Here is a 24,761-nt window from a genome sequence, read left to right as displayed (position 1 = left end):
GCCCCCATTTCACTGCATATGTGGGGGGCAATCCTGACAGTCAGACCACTTCTGACTTTTGCACTGATGAAACCGTCTTTTCCTGGGACCCACCTGTTACATCCATCCTTGCTCCTTACAACACATCTCCTTCCCATTGTCCCCACTGAGCCTGCTTGTGCTGTAGTGGGGTGGGGATGTCTGTCTCATTCATAGCCAGTGATCATGTACTGGCTTTGCCTGGAAAAACAGCTATCCTCACACAATGAATAAGGGACTTACTTCTGCTGCCATCAAAAGGGTTTTTTATGAGAAGTAATTGTAAAAGCCTGTGGTTCTCAAACTGCAGCTCTGTGCTACCAGTCTTGTTTCCCTCAGTCTGATAATAAATATGAACTATAGCAGTACCCTATTCATTCACTTCTGGTACACTGCCCTGAAGTGACTGTGTCTTTACCCTGTTCCAGGGGATAGATTTTTATAAGACTGTAGTTACTGGTGATTATATCCGTTCCTGTGTCTTTTTATTCTGTAATAAATGAGCATTGTTTACTCATGATAGCGGTTGATAATCAGATTCTGCTATTTATTGTTTGTTTGCTCAATTTATTCAGAGAGGCGTGCCACACGGTGTTTATTGTACATCACCTCTAGCCTAGTGTCACCTGCTTTCTGAGGTGAGACAAGCCAATTTAGTTAGCAACACTCTTCTAGGTCGTTCTGCTCAAGCATAGTGTCTGTGAGAGTAAGTGTCTCTGGATGAGGTCACAAGTTGCATCTCTGGCTTTTTTTGTGCACCATAGGGAACAACCCTGCATCCCCTGAATATAGCCATCCTTGTCACTTGGCAAGAAGTGTACGGAAATGGGGCACATGTTGACGATAATATAATCTGAGTACTGGTTTTATAGGTAATGGTCCTTAGTGGCGAGCACACTGGCCTGGGATTGGGAGACATGAGTTCTGTGCCCAACTGTGCCACTGGCCTGCACTGTAACCCTGGAGCCAGTTATTCTACCTTTCCATCTCTCCTTACCCTTGAACCCATTGCCTGCCTCATCTGTTTAGATTTGAAACTGATATACTTCTATATTGCAGACTTGTTTCAGATCTCCAAGTAGAGAGGAGTCCAAGCTGTAAAGCTTAGGCCCACACTTTCCAAAAATTCAAATACTTATGATTCTTATTCAGATCCATCTGTCTCTTAGATGTCTCACTGCACTGAGACCTATCCTGAGATCTTCTCTACCATGGGGTTACCCTATGTCACTCCTTGCCCTCTTCGTTTAGACTCATGATGTAGCAGAGAATGCATCATCTGAGAAAATCTGTCAACTGCATCCAGTCAAGTGCAGAATCTCTTGACACATGATCATCATAGAGAACAAGGAGAAAATTAAGACCCTGGTGGAATTGATTCTCTTATTTTACACTGCTGCAAATCGGGAGGAAGGTTTTGAATTCAGTGGAGTTGCAGAGGATAAATAAGGGAAGACCAACTCACAGTTTCTAATGCTGAGTCTCAGTCAGGATGTGCTTCTCTGCCTTATGGGAATGCTATATGTATGTAACAGTTAAATGTCTTCAAACAATCCCCTCCTTGCAAATCAAATCTCCATATGGTTGCCAAATGCATCATCACAGCCAAATAAAGCAACCATGATAGGTTTGGATGTTAAAACTGCTGTGAGTGAGCTTGCCATGACTGCAGCTTAGCATTGGCTGCAATCAGTTCTTAAAAGAAAGTAAACCAATTTCCTGATGATGGGCCAGCCACTACAGCAGTGTTGTATTTCAAAGCGCCGTTAGCAGCGGATCATAGAGTTCCCGCCCCTAGATGACAGACTCAATTTGTCTTTATATCAGAAGTAAACCAGGAAGGGCAGAAATCGAAGTGTTCAATGCTTTATTGCTACTTTTAAATAAAGCATTATTTCTATTTCATATAATGTTCCATCTTTATTTTCTCAAATGTATCAGTAGTTGAGATTTGTTGTCATCTTTTTGTCTTCTGCCTACCACTGTCCCAGTTCTTTCATTTTTTCCTGTTATGGAGGACATGCTATTTTACTCTCTATATTATTTTTCAATTAATCTCTATAGGGTGGATAAAGACAGAATCAAGTGTCCGTTCATTCTTTTTCTTCTGTTCTTCCAAATTAGCATTGCTTTGCTTCTTTCTCTTTGGTAAATGATTATTTCTCCATCCTTCCTCAGGGGGGCAATAAAAATGGACTTGCCTTCCTTACGCCTCAATTCTGTATCCATTTACTGGTGCTCCTTTTTCCATTTGTGTAGAGTCAGCAATATTATGAGGCTGTGCATGCACATTGGGACAAATTCTGCTCTGCTGTAGGGCTTGTCTATAAGCAAGAGCGGCCTGGCTGAATTCAATGAGGTGCTAAGCAAAAAAAATGCATGTACTCAATGGCCTCTAAGGCCTGGTTCCTCTGTCACTTACTCTGCTGTTATCCCACAAAAATGATTTCAGCAGAATCATCACCTGATTTGCAATAGCTTGAGAAGAAAACCAGGTCTTAAAGTTTGTGGATGTTCCTCAATATAAATAGACCATCTCTAAAAGACTTGCTACACATCTGCATGCAGTTCTGGTTGGTCCACAGACCTTTTTATGTGGTGGAAATTTGCATTTTTTTATCCTCTGTGTACCTCAACATTGCCATAGAATAGGGGTTGTCAACTGGGGGGTACGTGTACCTCCAGGCATGGTTGGAAAGGCCCTAAGGGGTATGCACAGGCAGGCGGGAATGGGGTGCTGTCACGCGCCATCCTGCACTGCCTACCCAATTCAGCCGCATCCCCCCAACTCTGCATCTGGCCACCGAGGGTATGCTTCTCTGTGTCCAGCTGCTGGGGGTATCCAGCAAAAAGGTTGAAAAACCCTGCCATAGAAGGTTGATTTCTATGCATTTTCTTCCGGCTGCTAAAATCCCCGGTTCTTTTTTCTGCTACAAGGAAGGGAGCGTATGTGTCCACATTCATTTGTGACCTGACCCATCATGTGGCTACTATGGCTCTGCCTCTTTTTACAATGAAATATATCCATTTTTTTTCTTTAATCTCTGAAGAAGAGACCCAAAAGACACGGCAAAGTGGCAGACCAGGGGCACCCCGAGTGTACGTAAGAGCAAGATCGAACAAAATCAAAGGAGTGAGAGGAAAAAAAGAAAAGATAAAAGTTCTCTCTAAACCCAGACTTCAAAACAAAACTCCCTGTGAAGAGTAAGAGACATGCCTGACAAAAAAGGCACGCAAACGTAGTTCAAGGAAAATACACATACCTACAGATGTAAAATACACAGTCTGTCAAGGAAATGAGAATGCTAGGGAGTTAGCTGTCAGCGCTGCTGTGTAAAGATAGGCAAGGGAAGTCTGTCATCCATCAACAGATAACAAAATAATGTCACAATGTAAAGGAAATGGAAGAGACTGGGTCCTCTCTAGCTCCTGTCGAAGTTGATGGTGAAATGCCTACTGATTTCTGCAGTATCTGAATTGGGCTCTTACCCAGATATTCATAAAGGCAACGCCCACAATGGCAGCTGATCTATTCTCCCAACTATTTCTAAGAGCATCTGCCTGATTAAAATAGAGAGCCATCCCCGTAGACCCAATGTTGTTCTACCCAAGTCTGGAACCCCTTCAGATTGCTTGGTTCTCCTCCACGTCACTGTTCGCTTTGTCCATCTTGTAGCACTGCTTGGGTGTGAGAGGGAAGAACGGCGGATACAGATGGTCAGCAGGCCCTTCTGTCCAGCTTTCCTTCACAGTATAGTTCAGCTTCAAGGGATGGACTTGGTGACCAATTTCGCAGCTGTGGAATAGGTGGAAAATGGGGGCCTGTAGGATTTGGGTTGAGACATTAAATGTCAGTGAGCTTATTGCCAGATTCCTTAATCAAGTGAACAATGTGGACCTGTAAGAATTTATGAATACTTCATGTGACCTGGTCCTTGAAAAGTTAATCATGTGAGTGTGTTGGTTTACTAGCAGACTTTTGGGAGAAGAAGCAGGAAGGTTGGTGTAATTCAAAGGGTCCCATAACCAGGGACTCAGACTGAGAGTGGGGCAGTCTCTGAGTGTCACCGCAGGGTGAGGGCAGGAGGTTGGAGACCAAGGGGTGTGTTTAAAGGGTCAGTAAAAAGAGGCAGAGGTGCAGCTAGTCCTGTAGCCATAACAAAGGGCCCTAGACATCCAGAGAGATGACTCAAGCCTTCCATTTATTTCATTCTGTACTTGTATTGGACTAAGATCCAAATTGCTGTTCTACAAATAATCAGCTCTTCAATTTCTTTCCTTCGATTTGCATGAGTGAACTCCTTGCTTTTCAAAAGACTTTTTTTCCCCCATTTAAGAATGCACTCCTTTACCTTCACTGTAAAAAAGCTTGTGCCCACAGCTAATTAAATAGCCCAGAAGTTCTAACTCTAACCCCTTGGAGCTTTTCAAAAAGAAGCTGTCTCCCTTTGTGTCTGCATGCAGATTCATCTTGAAGAAGTTCTGCTATCCTGTTAATGAGCACTTCACCCTGGGAGTCCTTTCCTGTTCCTTTGGAAAATTAAGGCTTGTAGAAAATCTAATGCATTGATACATGTGATCCAATTGGCGTTGATTGGGAGGACTGCCCATTATAGCAATGTGGAATTTGTTGCTGCAGGAGACAGAGTCCAGTATTACTATTTCTTTTTTTCTAAGGAGACTTGCATTGCTTTAGGACCACTAGCAATATTTCTGGCTGACCAAGTTAAGATAATGATGAGGGTAATCAAATATTATGCTTCAGGGCTCAAGCTGCTCACCTGTGGGATCTGGGAAGGAATTTTTCTCCCATATACTATGTAGCATTGCTTAATTGGGTAACTACTCAATGATTTGTGTTTTCTTTCCTCTGAAGTTTCAGATATTGGCCCCTGCTGGAGGCCAAGTACCAAACTGATGACATAACAGATGCTGGGTGCTTTTAAAAACAACTAGCTGTTGAGTTTCTCCATAACATCACAGTTTCAGCACTATTTTCCTTGCTCCAGGCTCCCCATCACCATCAAGAGGTGCAGAAGTATTCTAGCTCCATTCTAAACCTCTGCAGAGAGCAATTAATTGTAGGTGTTTCATAACCACAAGTCTGCTGGGATTTTACAAGTAGTAGCAGTCCTGGCATCTATTATTCAAATATAAGAAAACACACGGATCTTCCTTTTTTGTCCCTTGATCACTGAACTGAAATGAGAAATAATAACCAAAACAGCTGTTTAATTTAGAAGCGTGAAGTGGTCTAGCATTTTCCTTCATGCAGTTCTTCAATGTGTCCCCACCTCCCACACACAACTCAGTCATTCAGCTTGATTCTGCTGCAATTGAAGTCAATGGGCTCTTCCTGTAGTCCGTGGGACTGGGAACAGCATTAAAGGACCTTCATCCTCACTTCTTTCAGCCTCTGCATCATCCAGTTCTTGGCCCTTGCCATCTGCAGCAATCTGGTTGTCTCTAACATTATCTCTTGTAATTGGAATACATTTGCTCATCTCAAGGGGAAATAGGCTTCAAATGAGTATTCTATAAAAGCAATTACTTTTGATATTAGAGATCTGTCCACATAAATGTAGTGCCTTTTCCAATTAAAACATAAATGAATTTTGTCCTGAGAGTGTGCAGCCTATACTATGCTGCCATAGGTGGTCAGTAGCTGCACCCACAAGAATGAGCAGGCAGGATGTGAGCTCCATGTATACAGTGGATTCAAGTGTGCATATTGGCTTATCTAGTTCATGAACAGGGGTGGAGATGTACATGATCGCACAGTGATTTTATTTTTCCTGTGTTGTGGTCTCCTTTGAAAAGATGAACTTGATTAGACCCCAGATTGGAGTTGTTCCTCTAGGCATGCAGCCAGCCCTCTGTTTTGTGCTTATACCCAGTGGCTGGCTCTCCCTTATACTTTTTTCATGTTTCCTGCTGCTTCCTGATTTTCATCATAAGATCAGTGGAACTGATTTACATCCTTCAGTGCAGCTCCAATGTATCTGTCATCAGGGTCAGTCTGGTGTGCCAGCAGAGCTGCTAGGAGGGATCCTCTTAATGTTAAAACAACAGTGGGATAAATGTTTGCATGCTCTTTGTGTATGGCCTGGACACCAGCTCAGCCAACGCCAGCAACCGAAGCCTTGCGTTTCTGCCTGACAGCTGCCCTGCCAATTGAACTGCATGGCATCCTTCTCTTTACTGACATGGGAGGAGCCGTGCTAAGCCTTCTCAGTTGGAAGTCACTCTTCCATACATCAGAACTGCCATCTTTCATCTTATCAAAATAAGATGAGAGAATCAGGAGCTTTTATTGCCATCTCTCAGCAAAGGAATCCTTGCAGAATCCTTTTTGTCATCGTATTTTTGCAGGAAGGGCTGTGAATCAAATCCTTAGGGTCCTTCACAGCAAGGGTTTTTTGCTTTTTTTTCCCCCCAAGGCAGTGTCTGTGCAAAGGGTGCCCTGTATGAAGTACAACAGGATAGGATTCCTGGGTGAATCAAGTAACAGAAGCTCCCTGGTGGGCCCAGAACAAATCCATGGGCTGCTGGTTTGATCAGACCACTCACTGTCTTTCACGCTGTTATCTCCTGCCCCCTGGACAGTGTGTGTGCCTCCATCTGTTGCTTCTTGTCTCCTATGTAGATAGTAAGCACCTTCAGGGCCTTTTGGGCCTGGTACAATGGGTTTCTGGTCATAGATGGGGGTCACGTAGGGTGTGTAAAGGCATTACATTTAGATTGATCTGACCAGCATTCAGTCAATCCAGATGCCTACTTCTGCATGCATTCAGAGCATTTAATTCAGCCAAAAAATGGGGTGCCTGATCTAAGTTGTTTCACTTCAGGAGGTGCACTAACTTGGATTGAGAAAGGCTTAACCTGATCTAGGAAGGGATTTGCGCAATCTGGGGAGTCTGCATGCGCATTTGGAGCACAACCCCAGGGCTAGGAAAACCCAGCTACCTGTCTCAGCCCTGGGCCTGTGCTAATATCCCTCCTTTCCCCCGCCCTGAACCCTGATGGGGCTATGTGTAATGCCCCCGCCCCCCTAAGCTCCCCCAACTGAGCAACACCTCCCACCCTGACTTACTTACCTCAGGCTACCCCCAGCAATGGCTATCACCTGCATAAACCACCTAAACCTAGACTGGGAGTGGTGCAAAGCAAGCCGCCTAAACCTAGATTGGGTGCAGTGAAGGCTTGTTTGCACCCCTAGACTCTATGGATCAGACTCTAGGCACATTTAGTGTAGAGGGGCATACATGAAGTGCACAAACCTCAGCCAAGGTCATGGTGAAGAGCCAGGGAATAGAACAGGACATGCTTTCAAAGCAGTTGTACACTAGATCCACAAAACACAGGGTCCCCGGCTTCAGCCCTGCTCCGTCCCTTTGTGGCCAAGGTGGGGCAGCATGGGCACCCTTTCTGCAGTGCGTAGAGGATGCCCAGGTGTCTCTAGCGCTACTCTGACTCAGGCTTGCTGCCCAGTCCATAAATGGGCCTTAAGTGAGATACAGGGTTTAATGCTGATCCTTCCTTTTCCTGGTGAATTTTGCTTTTTCATGGGATATTTTATGTGATAACATAGGGATCTTGTCACTTATACCAAATTCATGTTTATAATTATTAATAGCTCTTGGCTTGTCTTTTGGCCCTGCCATCTAAGGAGCTCAAACCACTTCACAGACTTGGTTAAAGAAAGTCCCAAAGCAGCCCTGGACTGGAGATATGTTCTCACATCTTACAGGTGATGAAATATGAGGCCCAGAGGCTAACATTCCCAAACTGCCCAAGTTATTCCCTTATGTGATTTTTTGGGGGAGGGGATTTCACCTGAGAATTTGTCCAACTCTCCACCACTCTGAAACCTTCTTAGGCTGGTGCTGTCCAGCAACATGTTTCCATAATTCCACAGAACAAAGCAATAACATAAAATAAAAATAACCCTCCCCCTCTCAGATTAAAACGAGGTACCACTCAGTCACCACACACGTAACATGTAATTAAGACTTTTCAAAGCAGAATGTGCAGGGGCCTAATTTATATATATATATATATTATATTATATTGTAAAGTATAGTGCTTTGTTAGTACTTGTATATATTATATATAGTGCTTTGTTAGTGTGTGTGTGTATATATATATATATATATATATATATATATATGCACTAACAAATATGTATATATTTTATGTATGCATGTATCTGTATATGTGTATAGAAAATATATATGCACTACCGAAGCACTATACTTTACAGGAGGAAGATCCTTTTTGTTGAAACTAATTCATGGGTACATTAAAAATACAAAGACATTTGTAAGCAGGTTTTGATGGTCTGGGGCAGAAATTCTGAGGCCCTGTTCATCAAGAAGCAGAGCCATTATAATGGACATGTCAATGAAACACTTCCTCCCTTGTGTTTGGAAGCAGAAGATGAAAATGGAAGGTATATGCACTGTGTTGAGCTTTACTGTAGGCAGGAGATGAACAGTTCACCTTACTCCTTGCCTTCCTGGTCCTTTCTTCTCCCATCCCGCATCCTCTGCAACTCTCAGGTTGTTCCTTGGCTGAGTAAATGCAGTCCATCATATACCACTGAGATTATCCTGTCTGATCACAGATTCAGGCAATCAAACTCCCTTATCCTGGTGACTGTAAGGCACCATTGGAGCCCACAGAAGGGTCCAGAATTCAAAGGCTAGTATACAAAAACCTCTACCCTGCCTAGTTTTTCAGCAAGAACATCACAAGTTAAATACTGTGGCTTCCCATAAATTTATGGCAGTTTTTCTTTTTTAAACAGTCAACCACAGTTTATTGCTCATATTCCCCTCACTGATGGGCCAAGTATATCTTCAAAGATACTGGAGCTAATGTGGGATATAAATCTTTCAAGAGGATGCATAAAACTTGGTTACAGGTATAAAAAATAGGATTTTACTTGCTCTGGATTTCAGATAAATGAAAGCACTGTAGTCTTTTAAAAAAATAAGACAAGCTTTTGTTCTTTTTGTACTTGGCTCTCTTTCTCTGGAAAGTTCAGGATCTTGCCATATGTGGCTTGGAGAAGATTTCCATATGTGAATCTTAACTGTCTTTCTAGCTCAGAAAATATACCTCTTTATAGAGACAGCATTCAGGTTAGTCCCCTGAGCAATTAATTTATACCACACATTGTATAGGCTTAGCACATTTTAGGGGAAGAGAGTTTGCATATGCAAAGGTCAGATATGCAGGAGTAAAAGACATATTTCTGTTTAACATTTAGATTGAGTCATAAACCAGGCCGATTTCCATGTCCATGTGTTCCATAATACCATTTACAAAGTTGGCTGAAACCTAAGTTTTAAGTACTGCTTTCTTTTGGGGATTGTTGAGCCTGGTATGTACCTCCGCAATGTGCTTGCATTTTCTCAGTCCTAATTTTGGTCTACTGAACTGATAATTCATTCAGTGACCTCTTTATGTTGGTGGGGCAAAACAGCATTTGGATGTTCTCCAAGACAGTAATTTCAGGAAGCCATCCTTTAACTATGGCCCTCTTTTCATTAAGCGTAGTTTGCACAGGATTTATGCCAGTCAATGAAAGAGGCAGATTCCTTTTCTTGGCAAACCCAAGCATGAAATGTATTGAAAAAATTCAATTATCCAGAGGGGGGGAAAAAAGAAAAAACATTTGAAGCACAGTCTGCAAAACATACTCAGCGTTTTCACAGAGTTTTATCCACTGGGGTGGCATAAGGATGGAAAAGGGAAGAGAATTGTTACTTTCTCTGGAAAGGTAAGAACTGAACTGTAATTCAGAACTTAATCCTGTAAAGCACTAGGGTGTCCTTGATATCAGCTAATGTCATATTGTGAGTCAGCAATGTTACCATCTTACAGGAAATGCTCCATTCTTTGTCAGAAATAACCCTGCCTTATAATTCTGTGTTTTGCCCGGTGGTAGCAAATCAGTCATTGGGGCTTAGTTAGTAGGGCTGTGCAAAGCTTTGGATGGTGATTCGATCTGGAGAAGATTCAGCCTGATTCGGTGGCCAAAACTGAATCGAATCAGGGGACCAATTAAAAGGTCTGAATCGATTCAAAGCTCTCCGAATCTTTGGAAAAAATATGGTGAGCTTTGATGATTCGGGCAGTCCCCGATGGCTGCAGCAGGGAGCTGCAGCCGGACTTGGAGCTGATAAGTAGGGGGAGGGGGAGCGGGGGCTGGAGGAGGAGGGAAGGGACCATGGGGGGCCCTTGCCAGCCCCTCAATACCTGTCTGCTCCCCCAGTCCCCACCATGCCTGCCCTGCCCACCCCAGCTCCTGGTGCTTTAAAGAAAAGCCCCACTCACCAGGTGCTGCTGTTTGAGGGGTGATCCATACTGCCCCCCACTACCCCATACTGTGTGGGGGGCTCTGCCATGAGCCCCTGACCCCACCACTTGCTCCCTCAGCCCCCCCACAGGTGCCCCACCTGGGCCAGCTCTGGCCCTTTAAGAAAAAAAATATCTAGTAGAGCCCTAGGTCTCATCGCTTCTGCAGTGGCCTTGGGGCTTTGGGGGGCTTATGCAGAGCCCCCCATATAGTGTGGGGCAGCGGGGATCGCCCCCCACCAGGAAGGAAAGGTGAGTGTGGGGGTTTTTCTTTATTTTTCTTTGAGGGCTGGAGCTGTGGCAGGCGGAGCAGCAGGGGCTGGTGTCAGGGGGCTTGTGGAGAGCCCTTGACACAGTGTTGGGGCAGTGGGGATTGCCCCCCCTACCCGGCAGCACCTGATGAGTTGGGGCTTTTTTTCCCCAATTGCTGGGACCTGGGGCACGCGGGGTAGCCATTGCTGGGCTGGGAGAGCGGGCAGGGGATGTGCCTGGCCTGGCTGATTCGGCCGAATCGATTCAGGACAGTGATTCGAATCACCGAATCGAATCGCTGTTCCCCTAATCGGCCAAATCTGAATCCGAAGCAAATACTAGCTGCTTCGCACAGGCCTATTAGTCAGTTCCTGGCTTCCACTGACATGACCTTCAACAAACCACTTAGTTTCTCAGCTGAAATGACAATGCCTTTGTACCTTGTGGGGGCGGGCTGTACATTTCTTGTCGTTGATGTCTGTGAGGTGCCTGGATACTATGGCCCTACTTCTTGTCGTCTTCTCTGTCAACCCAAATCCTAAAGCTACTTCTGATGGAGTACGATGAAGGTATTCTGTGAATTATACAGCCCCCTTTCTTTAAAGATCACAAATGATTGCATCATGATGGAGAACGATTACTACCATTTCCCAGAAGCGGAGGCTGTACTACATAGAGGTTGAATGACATGCCCCACAAAGCAAATGAGTCTTCAGCTCTGAAATAGTGCCCAGTCATTCCAATGCCTTTTCCCTGAAATGACAAGACAGGGAAATAATAATGCAGACCATTCAGTCCAGAGTTGGTGGTGAGCTAAAATGTCAAATCAGAATTTTCTTGAGCTTTACCATGTTTATAGTCTGGATGTAGGTTTTTACAGATCTTGTCTTATCTTTCTCTATTTTAACCCGACAGTATTTTCCCACATGCTTACCTATTAGCAATTGTTAGGGCAAGTAGATATCTTCATTTAATGTATAACAGCCTTCTCATGTGGCTTTACTTTATCCTCCCCAACTCAACTGTTTGTCTCTCGCAGCTTTTTTTTATTGGTCTAACCCATGGTACCTATTTGCAGAAGACCGTCTTTTATGTATTGCGTGCTCATACTTTCTTTAGCATCACTGGGTGCTGCTTCAATACAAATGGAAATAAGTTGGGAGAGTTGAGATTTGGAGTGGTTTCTTTGAAAAGTGATGACATTCATTTTGCAGTGTTTTCTGTGTGACCATGTCAAAAATGCTGCATAGAATTACTTTGGATTAAAAAGATGGTGAGAAGCCAGTGCTTCTTTTAACTAGATTGCTGTATCTATTGTATAGCCTTACAACCCTCTTTAATTTTAGTTTGGGGTGGGAAGGGGGGTTGGAATTTGACTTCCAAAAGTCAGCTGCTCCAATTTATATAAATTTGTCATTGTCCCTGAATTCCTTCTTTATTTCAGGATTAAACCGACATCTGAGAGTATTGATTCTTTCAGAATTCATTCAGGCAGGTTTTCAACAAAGAAATCTGAATGATGTCAGGAAAAAGCTTTTAAACAGATAAAGGGCCAGAGCTATTTAGTTATTTATTTAATTTGTAAGTATTTAGGATGGTGCAACCCTGGACAAGAAAAATGTCTGTATACAGGGCAAATTATTAACAGAGGGCCCTTTTATTTTGTCCTTTTGCAGCATTACATATCAGCAGTACTTCTGTAGGGTGATACTAGGATGAAATTGGTATAAATGAGAGATTTTTAGGTCCCAAGAGTTGGGATTGGAGTTACTGTTGATTGTTGAGAGTAGGGGAAGGGTTGTGACCAACAAGAATGGAAGCCAAAGTGGTAAGGAAGGGGAGAGGTATGCAAAAGGAGGTCTGATCCTCTATCAATTAAGGAATTTGCCCACTTGCTTCAGTGGAGGATGGCTTGGGCCTATGCAAATTAACAGCAGCAGAGCTGGTTATGCCAGGACTTTGGTGGGATCAAAATGGAGATGATGCAAAAGTGTCTTGGTAGTGCGGGAGCAGAGCTGGCATTGATGGAAAAGGGAGAGAGTGGGCTAGGACAAAAAACTAGGGAGGCATGGAAAAGGCCAGGAAGGAGGTCACGCTGTTGTGACACAGGTGACTATTCTCAGTTGCTAATATTTATGTTGAAGAGGAAGAGTGTTACTGGTGACTCAAATGACCTCCCCGACCATGATTTACTATTGGATGTCAGTACTTCGCAAATGAAAAAATAAAGGTGCTAAAATAATTGCAGATGTGGTTTGATCTCAGCTTTTATCATAGCCTTCCCCATAAATCTGTTCAGTAATTTTCCCATTGTGACAGGGTTTACAGTGAAAAATAAAAAGCCGCTTTTCTTCCTAGAAAATTATGCATAGCGTGAAGTAATTAATCTGGTTAAGAAAGTTTGCCTAGCTCACTCTTCTCCTCATCCTTCCGGCTTCTTCTCTTCTACAGAAATCTTGAAAGTGAGAAAGATAAATTCGGTGTGAATGACAGTCGCTGTATGACCCACTGAAGTCAGCAGTTGCATGGGTGACAGAGAGCAGGTTTTTGTCTGTGTTCTGCTCTCCTATTAAAAATAAATAAATAAATAAGTAAAGCCTTAAATATTCAGAGAAAAGATGTATCTTGGTGTAGCAGCTCACAGATGAATCACTTTTGTGCCCCATTTCATTTTCAGCAAACCTAGCTATGGATTCAGTGCAGAGGAGCTAGGCTGGAAATGCGATTTCTCTGTCCATCACTAACGCTGACATGACATGAAGCAGGCAGCCTTGCCCTCAGCGCATCCTTTTTTGCCTGCAGCCTCCTCGCTAAGCAACGGCAAAAAGGCAGCCAGTGTTCCTCAGTTTTCTTCCACTTACTTTCCTGAGCCTTTCAAGCCTTTCATGTCTCCAACAAAATCAGATCTGCTTTTACTGGCTAAAAATTCAAAACAAAGGAAAGCACTTAGGACTGAAGCATTTTATTCACCACTTGGTTACTCTGGTTGGTAACTAATGAAGCTAGAGTAATGCAAGATTGGACTGATGCAATGGGGAATAGACCCTTATTATTTTTTTTATGGTCTCCCATTAGCTTAATAAACCCCTAAGTAACCTATGATGGAATAGCTATTATATGTTTGGGGGGGAGGGGGTGTTCTTCCTCTCCAGTAGCATATAAAGTAATTGTATCTCTTTAGAGTTGATTTTGCTGTGCAATAAATTATTGACAATTTCAGAGGGCAGTTGAAAACTCCAAGTACTTAAAAACAAGCCCAAATGCATGATCTAGTTATCCACTGGTGTAAAAATCAGACATTTAAAATGCAAATAGACTTTCCAGATTTCACAGCAGTTAAAAAAAAAAAAAATCTATCACCCGGGTTAAAATGTATTAACAACCCAGAAATGCTGGAAATTGAAGAACTTTGTTGTCTACCATGGGTCTTGCAGAGCTGCCCATTACCTTCCCCATGAAATCGATAGCAGTCAGATCTCTGCCTCGTCACCGTGTTTCTTGAAGTGCGTTCTCTTCCATGCATAGTCTTACAGACTGCATCATTCAGCACTTGAGATGAAGGACTTTCCATGAGGTCCGTCCCACATGGTCAAAAGGAGTGTGTTTTCCTCAACAGAAAGTCCCAAGACCCATCCCCAGCCCTGGATCCTTGGAAATACACAGAAGAGTGTGTGTGTCTGGCTGTATGCTTAATTCTCCCTAGCTATGGCTAGGGATCTTCTCCCTGCCTTTGAATGGTGGGTTTTGACCTTGGTGCAGGCTCTGTGGAATAGGTAACACAATCCCAGACCATGTCACCTTCTCTATGTAAGCCCTTCCAAACACAGGAGGGAACCAAATGTCTCCTGCCCTCCCTCAGCCCTGCCTTCTACCCAGCATGGAGCAACCCTGTTGCAACACCCACATCCTGATCATGACCCCATGGAGAGCCCATCACAGGGTCTGAGGGGAAGAGCAAGAGAACCAGCATCCCCATCCTTCCCTTTCATGCTGAGATGCATATGCCAATGGGTGCAGGGAGTTGTGCTGTGTCTGAATGTCCCCAACCTTTGTCATAGTGGAGGAAGTCATTTCTTCACAGAATTGGTTTTTTAAGCCCATTTGGCATCCTCTGCAAAAAGTTCTGTATAACTGTTGTCGTATATGAGAGACAGTGATATCATGCTGTTTAACTGACTAGCAAAATACTGAAATGAAATGCCATCTGTAATGGTTGCCTTTGCAGCTACATAGAGAGAATGTGGGATAAGTCGTACTCAGCTGATCTTAGAGCCATGTGTTCACTGAACTTGCAGAATGTGGCAATTGGATATTATTTATTTAGTTGCTGCTGTATGTTGGTCAATATTACTGCATTATTATGATAATTGCAATCAGGCTACAGCACAATGGAGGTAATGAGTGCAAAAAATAAAAACCCTTAGCAATTCATTCTAAGTGCAAATGGGATAGATAATGGCTGTTTCCTAGAACAAGATCAGATTAGCAGCGTGAACAACTAAAACACCACACTTAGGAGCAAAGCACACTAAATAATTATAATTATGCATGGTTGAGGTGGGCTACCTAAGCATCTCTCCAGTGAGAAAAATAGCAAACAAACTGCTTGATACTTCCTACATGCTGAATGGTTGTTTTTCTCGTCCTTGTGCCTTTCAGGAAAAAAAATTTCCTTTTTTTTTCTGTAATCAAGAAGAGCTTGTACTATAAAAAAATAGACATTGTTCCTTTCTACCTTAACAAAACTGTCACTTCCACTAAAGTGAGTGGGCCATATCTTGATGTCCTTTATGCCAGTGTAAATCCATTGACATTACTGGGTTGACTTTCACCAGGGCTTTGCAGTTATTTAGGCTGTGGAGTGAAGACATTCGAATGTGGCTGGTCATTTTGGGTCATTCAGTTCCTTGAATGTCTTATTTGAGACCCAGTATAGGATCATGGGGTTTTTTGTTTTGTATTCTTCTGTTTTTCCCAGAAATTACTAAGCATCTTCCTTTGAAACTTAGTTGCCCCAATCCCCCCGCAAGGGTGTTTTCATATGAGGAACACACGATACCCAAGTCGGTATCAGATATAATGAGCTCATGGTTGCATCTTGCATATACTAATTGTGGGGACATGAGCTTGCAACACCAGGCCTTTACATTATACTCTGTTTTGAGCTTATCACTTCATCTTAAATGCTAGACCTGGTCCAAACTCAGAATTTCCAAGCAATTCTAACATGTCAAAGCTTCCTTTCAGTTCATACTGGAAAAAGGTAGACATTTCAAAATTCAATGCTGGTCAAAGCAGTTTATTTTAGAGTCTTATCATCTAAAAGTTCTTTGCAAAGCAAAGTTCTTCAACTGTGGGGAGGTTGTTTTTTTTCCTTCAACTTTTGACAAAAATCCATGTGATCCCCTGAAGAGTCTCTATTTTGTCAAATTGGCATTTTCCGACAGAAAATTGATCTGTTGGAAAATCTTCCTTGAGGTCTATTAAACACTTGAGTCTGACATTTTGGGTTACAATTGCTTCATTTGTATGTGCTGAATCATAGGCATGATAAAATCAATTACTCCTAAGCTCCGCTGGTGATGGTGCCTCATTGTACTTGCAGAGTGCAGGAATGCAATACTGCTGTTCCTTGGTCAGTAATATAGTCCCTGTTGTTTTATTATGATAGCCACAAGCAGGTTAATGTACTTTAGCAAAAGAAGGCTCCCAGAAAATATCTGTTCAATTTAAGTGGAAAAGAGATGCCTAATGGGCATTTCCTAGAAATGAAGTGAGTAATAAAGGATAGCAGTTTGTGATGTATGAGGATCAGGTTCTATTACCTTGCAAGGGGAAAAATGCTGTTTTTCTCGGAACAAGCTGGAAAATTACACGGCACAGTATTAAGCTCCTAGGGGTAGGGACTGGTCCTGTCTGTGTCTTTGAAACACCTAGCAACATGTAGATCACTTATTATTTATCATGAATAAACTCGCAGATAGAAGAGTGGCTCAGGATTGAGTCCCATTGTTCTGGGTATTGTTTAAACACAGGCACCATTGAGATGCTTTGTACATCTCTGGACATATACAGTGTTTAGGCTGCACATCCTGGCCAGGGTAGCCCCAGCCAGCATTGGTTCTCTGAGACACCACTCCTGTCCTGTGTTCATCTCCGTGTCTTTGTCATTGGCCTGTATTGAGTGCAAATTATGACACTTCCCCCACCAGCCAAAACAAAATTGTCCAGTGAGTCGGGCAGTTGAGCCACATCTTTCCTACTTGCCTTGGAATCCTTTGCACCGAGACCAAAAATCCATGTTAAGGATAAGTTGCAATCTATCCCACAGAAGGGTATTATCAAGCAAACAATGCTTTATAAATGATTTGGCCAGAGAGGAACAAAAGATCTCCATCTGCTTTGTAGCTTAGTGAAGCTTTAACTTTGAAAAATTCTGCAAAGCCAAGAATAGCTTCAGCAACCAAGGAAGGCCAATGAAATCAACATAAATGATGCAGATCTAATAGCCTTTGGAAACCTTTGCTTTAGTTTCATTCATTCTGCCACATATACACATTCTCTGGCCGTTCTGCACTTCTCTCTGGAGCGCTGAGTACTTGCACATGGGACTAGTACAAAGTTTTGGTGTGTGGCACGGTAGAAAAAACTCTGTGCCTGCCCGAGGTACCTGAGTACTAATTGTTTGAGTCTGCTCATCTGAGCTGGCTGCATGTATTTTCTCTCCTCACTAGAAGTCTTTGACTTCCAGGTGCGTTTGTCTTTTTAAAGGGGGGGCAAATATGATTTCACCAAGAAAAAGAAGCAGCAAGTGTACTTGGTCACCCATGTGAGCCTTCCTCCTATTTTCTTGCAGGAAGTCTGGATTTGATGTGAAAAGCTTATTTTAGGTAGGTTTTAATTTAGCTTTTAGATGTATATAATAAACAACTTTAAGCACAGATGTCCTCCCTTGTTACCAAATGCATTATCTGATTCAGGTGTCTTAAGAGGCCACACAGCCTGTTAAATGGGCTGGCTAGGCCTTCTGCTGTCACAGAGTGGATAGGGAGAAAGTGCAAGAGAGAGGAGAGGAGACCAGCAGCTAACTTGGATGAAAAGCATCTGTAGAAAATAGAAAGAGTCGGGTGGTCACAAGCAAGAATGTATTAAGAGGCACAGGGCAGAAATGGGTGGGGTGTGACTGTGGCCCAATATACCAGCTTAGACTAGTTGCTTGCTTTGCACAAATGTGTTATCTCTTTTAGGTCATTTATTTTGGCTATAGACATAAATGGATGTTAGGCATTTGTACCTTCAGACAGATTCTGCGGCCTTCCTCCATTTTGCCAAAACAAAACACCTTTAAGAACTATTTTAAAGCAGTCTGAATTGAAGTTCCTCCTTTTCCCTATAGCCATTCCAGTCTAAATAGCCTGGCAGGGTTCGGAAAACACTCCTGCTTATTCTGTTCCTCTCTCTCAGTTGCTAGTGATGCCTTGAGCTCATCCCCATTGTACCACCAAACCACAATGAGACAGCATGAGTTTCATGTGTTTCTTTCATTTTAGCAACCCAGTTGGCTGCTTTGCCCAGAGCAGTCTATATTTTTCAATGGCTTGATCATGCCAAGGAAGATTTCCTAAAGGCCTTCTTTCCACCCGCCCACCTCCCCCCTCTTTGTTCCCTGTGGCTCATGATTCACACTGAGCCGATTGAGCGTTTCAGGGCATGCCAATGAGGAACACGACTAGATAGATGGCAATGAGCTTGTGAGCTACTAGGAGAGGTTTCAAAAGCACAGATGGCAGATAAGTGCCTAACTTGCACTGGGATTTCCCCTTGCAGGATTATAGCAAATCATTTCAGACACAAATGCCTGAAGTTAGGCAGCTAAATCCATGTTCTAGTTACCCAACTAAAATTAGCTTGATTTGCTGAGGCACCAAGCACCTGATCTGCAGGTGATCAGAATAAAATTTGAAACAGGCCACTTACATTTATCTGTATAAATATGAATTAAAGTGTGTTGCTTGAATCTGACACTGCTGACCTTTTATCTGTCATCCCACTAATATGTTGCCATTTCCCCCACGATGTCCCTTTGCAATTTCTGACCACCTGTTTGCATGGAGCTGAATAATGCCTTGCAGAAGATATTCCCAGCAGCTCCATTTGACAAAGTAGAAAGAAGGTTGTCTCAGACTTTACTTTGCCATGCAAAGAACTACGCCCGCATCTTTTCTCCACCTCCGGCTGCTACCCTCTGGAAAATGTCATTAATTGTTTCTCCCTGTCTTTTATTATTTTTTGGTCTAAACTTCAATTACATTTTCTCAAAAAAAATCTTACTTTGGGAAATGTCAACCAGTTGTTTTGCTCTGCATTATAAATGATTTGAAAAACATTTCCCATGACTGTACAGTAGCCCAAGACTCTTATAAACACAATTTTAACTTGTAATGACTTGTTGCTAGTCAACCCTGCAGAAAGCAGGGCTCTCATTATTAAGACTTGCAGTATGTGAGAATCCGGTACCAATTTAAGTGTCCAGGAAGGATGTTCTTGGCAATGAATCTGTATGTGAGTCTTTTGTTTTGTTTGGAATGGATTTCTTGAAATGCGAATGAAGGCATTAGTGAGTAATAGCTATTGAGTGCATTGTTCATTGACTAACGTCTCAACAGTTAGCAATGAGAAACTGACCTTATGAGCATTATTTTCAGAGAAAACACTAATTGGGAAATGTATGGCCTGATTCTCAAATGGTGAAAATCAGCATATCTCAAGTCAAGTCAATGAAGCTGTGCTAGATATACAAGCTGAGGGTCTCGACCAGAGTTCCTAGGGATAGAGTATGCTACGCTATCCCTCTTTTATTTTTTTTAATAATGTTTGAGTTTCTCTTGCAGTTGATGGAGAGATCCGGTAGGAATAATATTTGGGAGTGAATTTCTTAATGTGGAGATACTTGACTCTCCAGTTGGAGTGATTAACAAACCACCAAAGAAAGTTGTGGATTATGCATACCTTGAGGCCTTCAGATCAATCCCTGAATGCCTTACTGGAAAAAATGCAATAGTCCAGTAAAAGTAATTGGGCTCAAAGGAGTAACTGGATGATATTCCCTGCCTTGTGTAATTCAAGACATCTTCCTCGGTGACCTAATTACTGGTCCCTTCTGGCCCCGAGATCTGTAAATTTGAGTTGTATGTCATTTTATTTCTTCCAAGCATAACTATGGACAGATATGAAAATATGAATGGTTAGTTTTTAGTCTATGTTTAGAAAAAGTATGGCCCTCTGAATGATGGGGAATATGTGTGTTCTAGTTTCTCATATTATGCCACTAAAATAAAACTTTTTTGAATTGGTTGGAAGTTCAGCTAGAGGAATAGTTAGCTACTCAATGGAGTTGCATGGGAAGACTGGGGAAAACTTCAAATGCTGCTAATTTTGTCCTTGCTGTTTGTTTCATAATTACTGGCATTATGCATTGATAATATAGAAGGTGTAGATAATGGACCTTTGCCTTTCAAAGCCATTTCCAAAATAAAGACTTTCACAAAATTTCAGGAAATTTGAAATCTGAGTTGTGTGGGATTTCAGATCTGTTTCTTACAATGTCTTATGGTAATAAGAGAAACTAGTTAAAAGGTGTGAAACTTTTAGCTGGAGCTGAGTCTGAGGGTTGTAGCAAAAGAGCCTGAACTTCCAAGCTAGCCTCTTGCTCTACCAAAAACTGCATCTGAGCTTAAAAATTCAGCACTCCTTTGCTTGAGAATTGGGTAGTGTCTACCCTCAGAGATCGAGGGAGTCTGGGTGAACTGTCTGGGGCCCCATTTCATGACATTTGCCAGGCATTTAAGGCTGGTGAAGAAACAAAAACCATTGGAAATAGGAACAAAAGGCGCAGCTCAGCTGTGGAAGTAAAGAGGAAGTCAAAATGCATGCAGTGTAGTGGCTCATCATGACTTTAAAAAGAGACAGTGGTGAGGGGGACTGAGGTTAGTGGGTACTACCATGTGTCCCATGTGTCTTATCCAAATGGGCTTCATTTACTTACCTTTGTGTTAGATTCCCATCGGCACATTATTCCTCAATGTGCTATTGCTGAGCACATGCTGCTTTTGGCAGCAGTTTAATGATAGACAGTGTGCTTAGTGATATGTTTTTGTATGTGATTATAAGATGAGAGTCTTCCCCACCCTCCCATGCCAACTGGAGAGAAGAAAACCTTGTCTTGTATTTGAATAAATACAGCGCTGTTTGCTTAAATATTTAAAAAACCCGCCTTGATCCCAGGCCTACTGCACATTCTTCCGTACTGTTACTTTAATTTTATATTTTTCCCCCCTAGGTTTAGCCAAGCCAATGGGACTAGTTGAAGGTCCAGGAGGCCTGGGCCAGGGAGGAATGGCTGCTACTCTGAGAGATGACAGTCATGAGTCTGAGACTAAGTATGAAGAATATGGTTACAATGCCCAGCTTAGTGACCGGATATCCCTGGACAGGTCCATTCCTGACTACAGACCAAAAAAGTAAGTTGAACCCCACATTATTATTATTGCAAGTGATTATTGTTCCCCTGATGCTGGTAACACAGGCTTTTTTGCATGCCTTAGCATCAGCATGCAGGAAAAGGTCAGCCACGTATATACTACTGAATTTAATGAAAATTATAAAGGCCAATTGCAGTCTCAAGCTTGAAGACCCATAGCAACATGCATAGCTAATGTTATAAGGAAAGCAGCAATATACCGGTGTCTGTGTCCTTGAATCAAACATTACTTCAAAACATGGACTTTATTTTAGTTTACTAAAAATCTTGACAAAAGCTACATGAGCTCAGTTATCAGAGACAGTGACCTTGTTTTGTGCCTGTAGGATTCACGGCAGCACCAGTTTAATCAAAACAGCACTATTTTATAGACTGCTAATTTTAAGACCGAAAACCTTAAATCAAACACCTTGTATTTATTTGCACTTATGATGTCCTTGTGAAAGACTTGTATAGGCAGGGTATTTATTCCTCTTTCTATTGTATTGAAATGGGTACAAGAGCAACAGATCAGGGCCCTTTAATTTAGTAAGAGATGCGTTTAAGATTTTTTACTGTCTAGGAATATGTCTATTTGTACTTTAATATTTTATTCCTCACATGTCTACACTGCATTTGACACAGCAATTACATATTTAATATTTTTTACTTATTTATGATGGGTTGCATTAAGTGGCTTTCCAATCTTTCCATATGTACATTGTTTTGTGTCTTTTAGAAGAGCCGTCCCTCTCCGTCATCCTCAGAATGACAAATCAGTAATGTTTTAATGCAGTGGAGATCAGCAGCAATATTTAGTTACTCCTGGTAGATGGATTGAAAAGTATCCTTAATTAATTTCTAGTAATAATCTTCTGTTTTAAAATCCCCACTGGGGCTCCCAGGCAGAACTCAAAGTTAAATAAAAAGTAGCTTAGTAAGTGGGCTGAAAAGTTTAGTCAAATACAATAGCCATGCTCAGTAATCACATTACAATATAAATAAGGTTCTTAGATGGTTCAAGCTGCCAAGAATGAAATCCAGCAAAAGGAAACTTCAGCCTACCTATGTCTTCCCTTAGCTTCCCCCTGGGCCAGTCTAGTCTCAGAAGTATTTACTCTGCACGTATGTACAAAGATGCTTTCGTACAGAAAAGTAAGCCTAGATCAGATAGGTTGAATAGAGAGAGAAGAGAACATTGTCTGGATGTCATATCTATCTCTGTGTGTCACAAAAAACTCAGCATTGGCTTATAACAGGAAAGAGGCAAAGCTTCCAATCTGGAGTTATCCTGTGACTATAAAAGTTGTATTTTGAGCTTAGTGCAAAGCTCATTGAAGTCAGTGGAAATCGTTCAAATGGACTTCAGTGGCCTTTGGATCAAATGTGTCATTAGCCAATAGACTCGGATGGCTGGTAAGTAAGAGTGAATGAACTTCAAAAAAGGAAAAGGAGGCCACAGCCACAAAGTTTGGATCTAGCTCCAAAGCTTGTAGGATGTTTTGAAGCTGGCAATACTCACATTTCCAGTTTGACTTTCCCTCACCTTTACTTAGAAGCTTTGAGAGTTGGCTCAGAAACACATTAACCAACCCTATATGACATGCCTGGTGTGGCCGGGAATCTCACGAGAACATGCTGTCTCATACAAGGTCTGAAATACTGTGAGAAACGCCTTCCCCTTGTGGTGTTTTGAAACTTTTCGGATGGGTCTGAAAGCTGAAACATCTGTGCCTGGCTATGTATGAATCTAAAAAAAATCCCTCATTTCAAATTTGCTTTGAAAAATGAGTGAAAGTTCAGGGGAAGGCAGGGATTTGTATTATCTGTGCACATCAGGAGAGAGTCCACATTTGTTTGGTTGGTATATTTTATTATATTTCCCTTTTCTACTTTAATTTTCATAAGGCATATTTTTCTTTTTTTCTTTGAAACTCTAGACTTGCAGATGCTTAAACAGCATATTCTTGGGAACTCAGAGGCACCATTTGGGAGATGCAAAAGCATAAAGAGCAAAGACTATCATTAGTTACATTCACTATATGTACCTGGTGTTCAGCATTATATCTGGATGTTGTACCCTAAGAAACTTGCTGCCATATGAGCAATATACAGCTTGTTCACAGGTGCTTAAATAATTGGGATGCCTGGTTTTTATTAGGAGCCAGCGAGAACTGGATGTCAGCCTTTGTGTAACTTGGAAAATGTTCCTGCTGTGTATGACTGCATACCGTGTCCAACTTGCCTAGAGATCTCTGTAACCTCTATGGCCCTCTTCACTGGGAACCTGAAAATTGTGCATGGATGTTATCCGTGAAATGCTCCTGTGACTATACAACAATAAACCAATATTTCTATTTTACTGGTTAGGAACAGGATAGAATGAATGCCCAAGGTCACACAAGAAGCCAGGAAGTAGAAGGCAAATCTTCTGAGCCCCACTCCAATATCCTGTCTCTACACCATTCTTCCTGCCCCGCTTGACCTCCTTTTTTGCAGGTCTAACCCATGGCATTTGCATACAGCAGCAGGTATTATGGATGCAAGTCAATAAGCATTATGCTCAGCTGCTCACTTGCGCGTACTTTTGTACCCGGTTTATGAACATGAACAGAGTGACGCAGCACATGTGGAGCTTGTAATATGTGAAAGTGACTCTATTTGCATGGTGCAAGTCACTTGAAGATTAATGGAGTTCTATGTGTTAGCATTCACTATGCTTTAACTACTGATTGTGGGACATTTCCCCCATCTTAGTTCACCCTCTGTACAATAATGTAGTTGTTGTATCTACTAATGTGTCTTAAATAAATGTGCCACAATTTTATTTCTTTTTAGGGATGCATTTTCATCCATACGGTAAAACGGGAACCCGCCCCACCCTCTCACAAAAGGAATATACATTCAGGACATAGCAGTACAAATGACACTGAATGAGAGTCCCCTCCCTGCCTCACTCCCATGCAAGGAAATTCATGGACCTGTGTAGTCCTGCCATTAAGCTGTTTCTCCTTTGATTGCATTATTTCCCTGCTTTTCCACCTGCTGCAGTTACAGATAACTTTAGAATCAAAAGTCTTTTCCGCAAAAAAAAAAAAAAAAGAAAAAGGAAAGGAAGAAATACCCAGTATTGGACAAGCAGCAGGTTTTCATGCATTATATTGCCATATGGCAATTAGAAATAATTACAGTATATAGTACATTTAAAATTACAATTTACAGAATAGGAATAAAATACAATTATGTAGCCCAAACATTGTGCAGGAAATATGCCTTGGTTTTTCCTTCCCCTACCATCTGAGGTACACTCATGACATTTTTCATTATGAACCTCTTTGTATGAGCTAATTAGGTTTGCAGCAGCATTTTGAGAAATCTGATTTCCCATTGCATGTTTCATGCCCTAAATTGGCTGATTGTGGGGTTAAACTGGTGACCCTTGCTTATAAAATTTTGTAAGCCTTCATGGCTAATGTCTGTATTCCAGCAATTTTGGACTGTTATTTTTCTGAGATGATGCAAGTAGTGGAAGCAATACTTGTAAAATACTTTCTAGTGAAAAACTAGAGTGGATCTGGTCTGGCTGATGGGTGAATTTCACAATCTT

General features: G+C 42.0%; 1 protein-coding gene across 2 annotated transcripts in view; it reads left to right on the top strand.

Moving 5' to 3' along the window:
• The window catches only part of GALNT9 (polypeptide N-acetylgalactosaminyltransferase 9), a 262,959-nt gene that overhangs the window by 52,459 nt on the left and 185,739 nt on the right, over positions 1-24,761 (top strand). For both annotated transcript variants that reach the window (XM_059713445.1, XM_014598425.3), the window contains exon 2: positions 20,975-21,155. In XM_059713445.1, the coding sequence (XP_059569428.1) occupies positions 20,989-21,155 (167 nt within the window). In that variant the 5' untranslated portion in view covers positions 20,975-20,988. The remainder of the gene's footprint in view (positions 1-20,974; positions 21,156-24,761) is intronic.

The sequence above is a fragment of the Alligator mississippiensis genome, chromosome 10 (assembly GCF_030867095.1).
Source record: "Alligator mississippiensis isolate rAllMis1 chromosome 10, rAllMis1, whole genome shotgun sequence".
In the NCBI taxonomy this organism is placed as follows: Eukaryota; Metazoa; Chordata; order Crocodylia; family Alligatoridae; genus Alligator; species Alligator mississippiensis.
The sequence above is the reverse complement of the archived record's forward strand: the minus strand, read 5'-3'. Positions and strand labels throughout refer to the sequence as shown.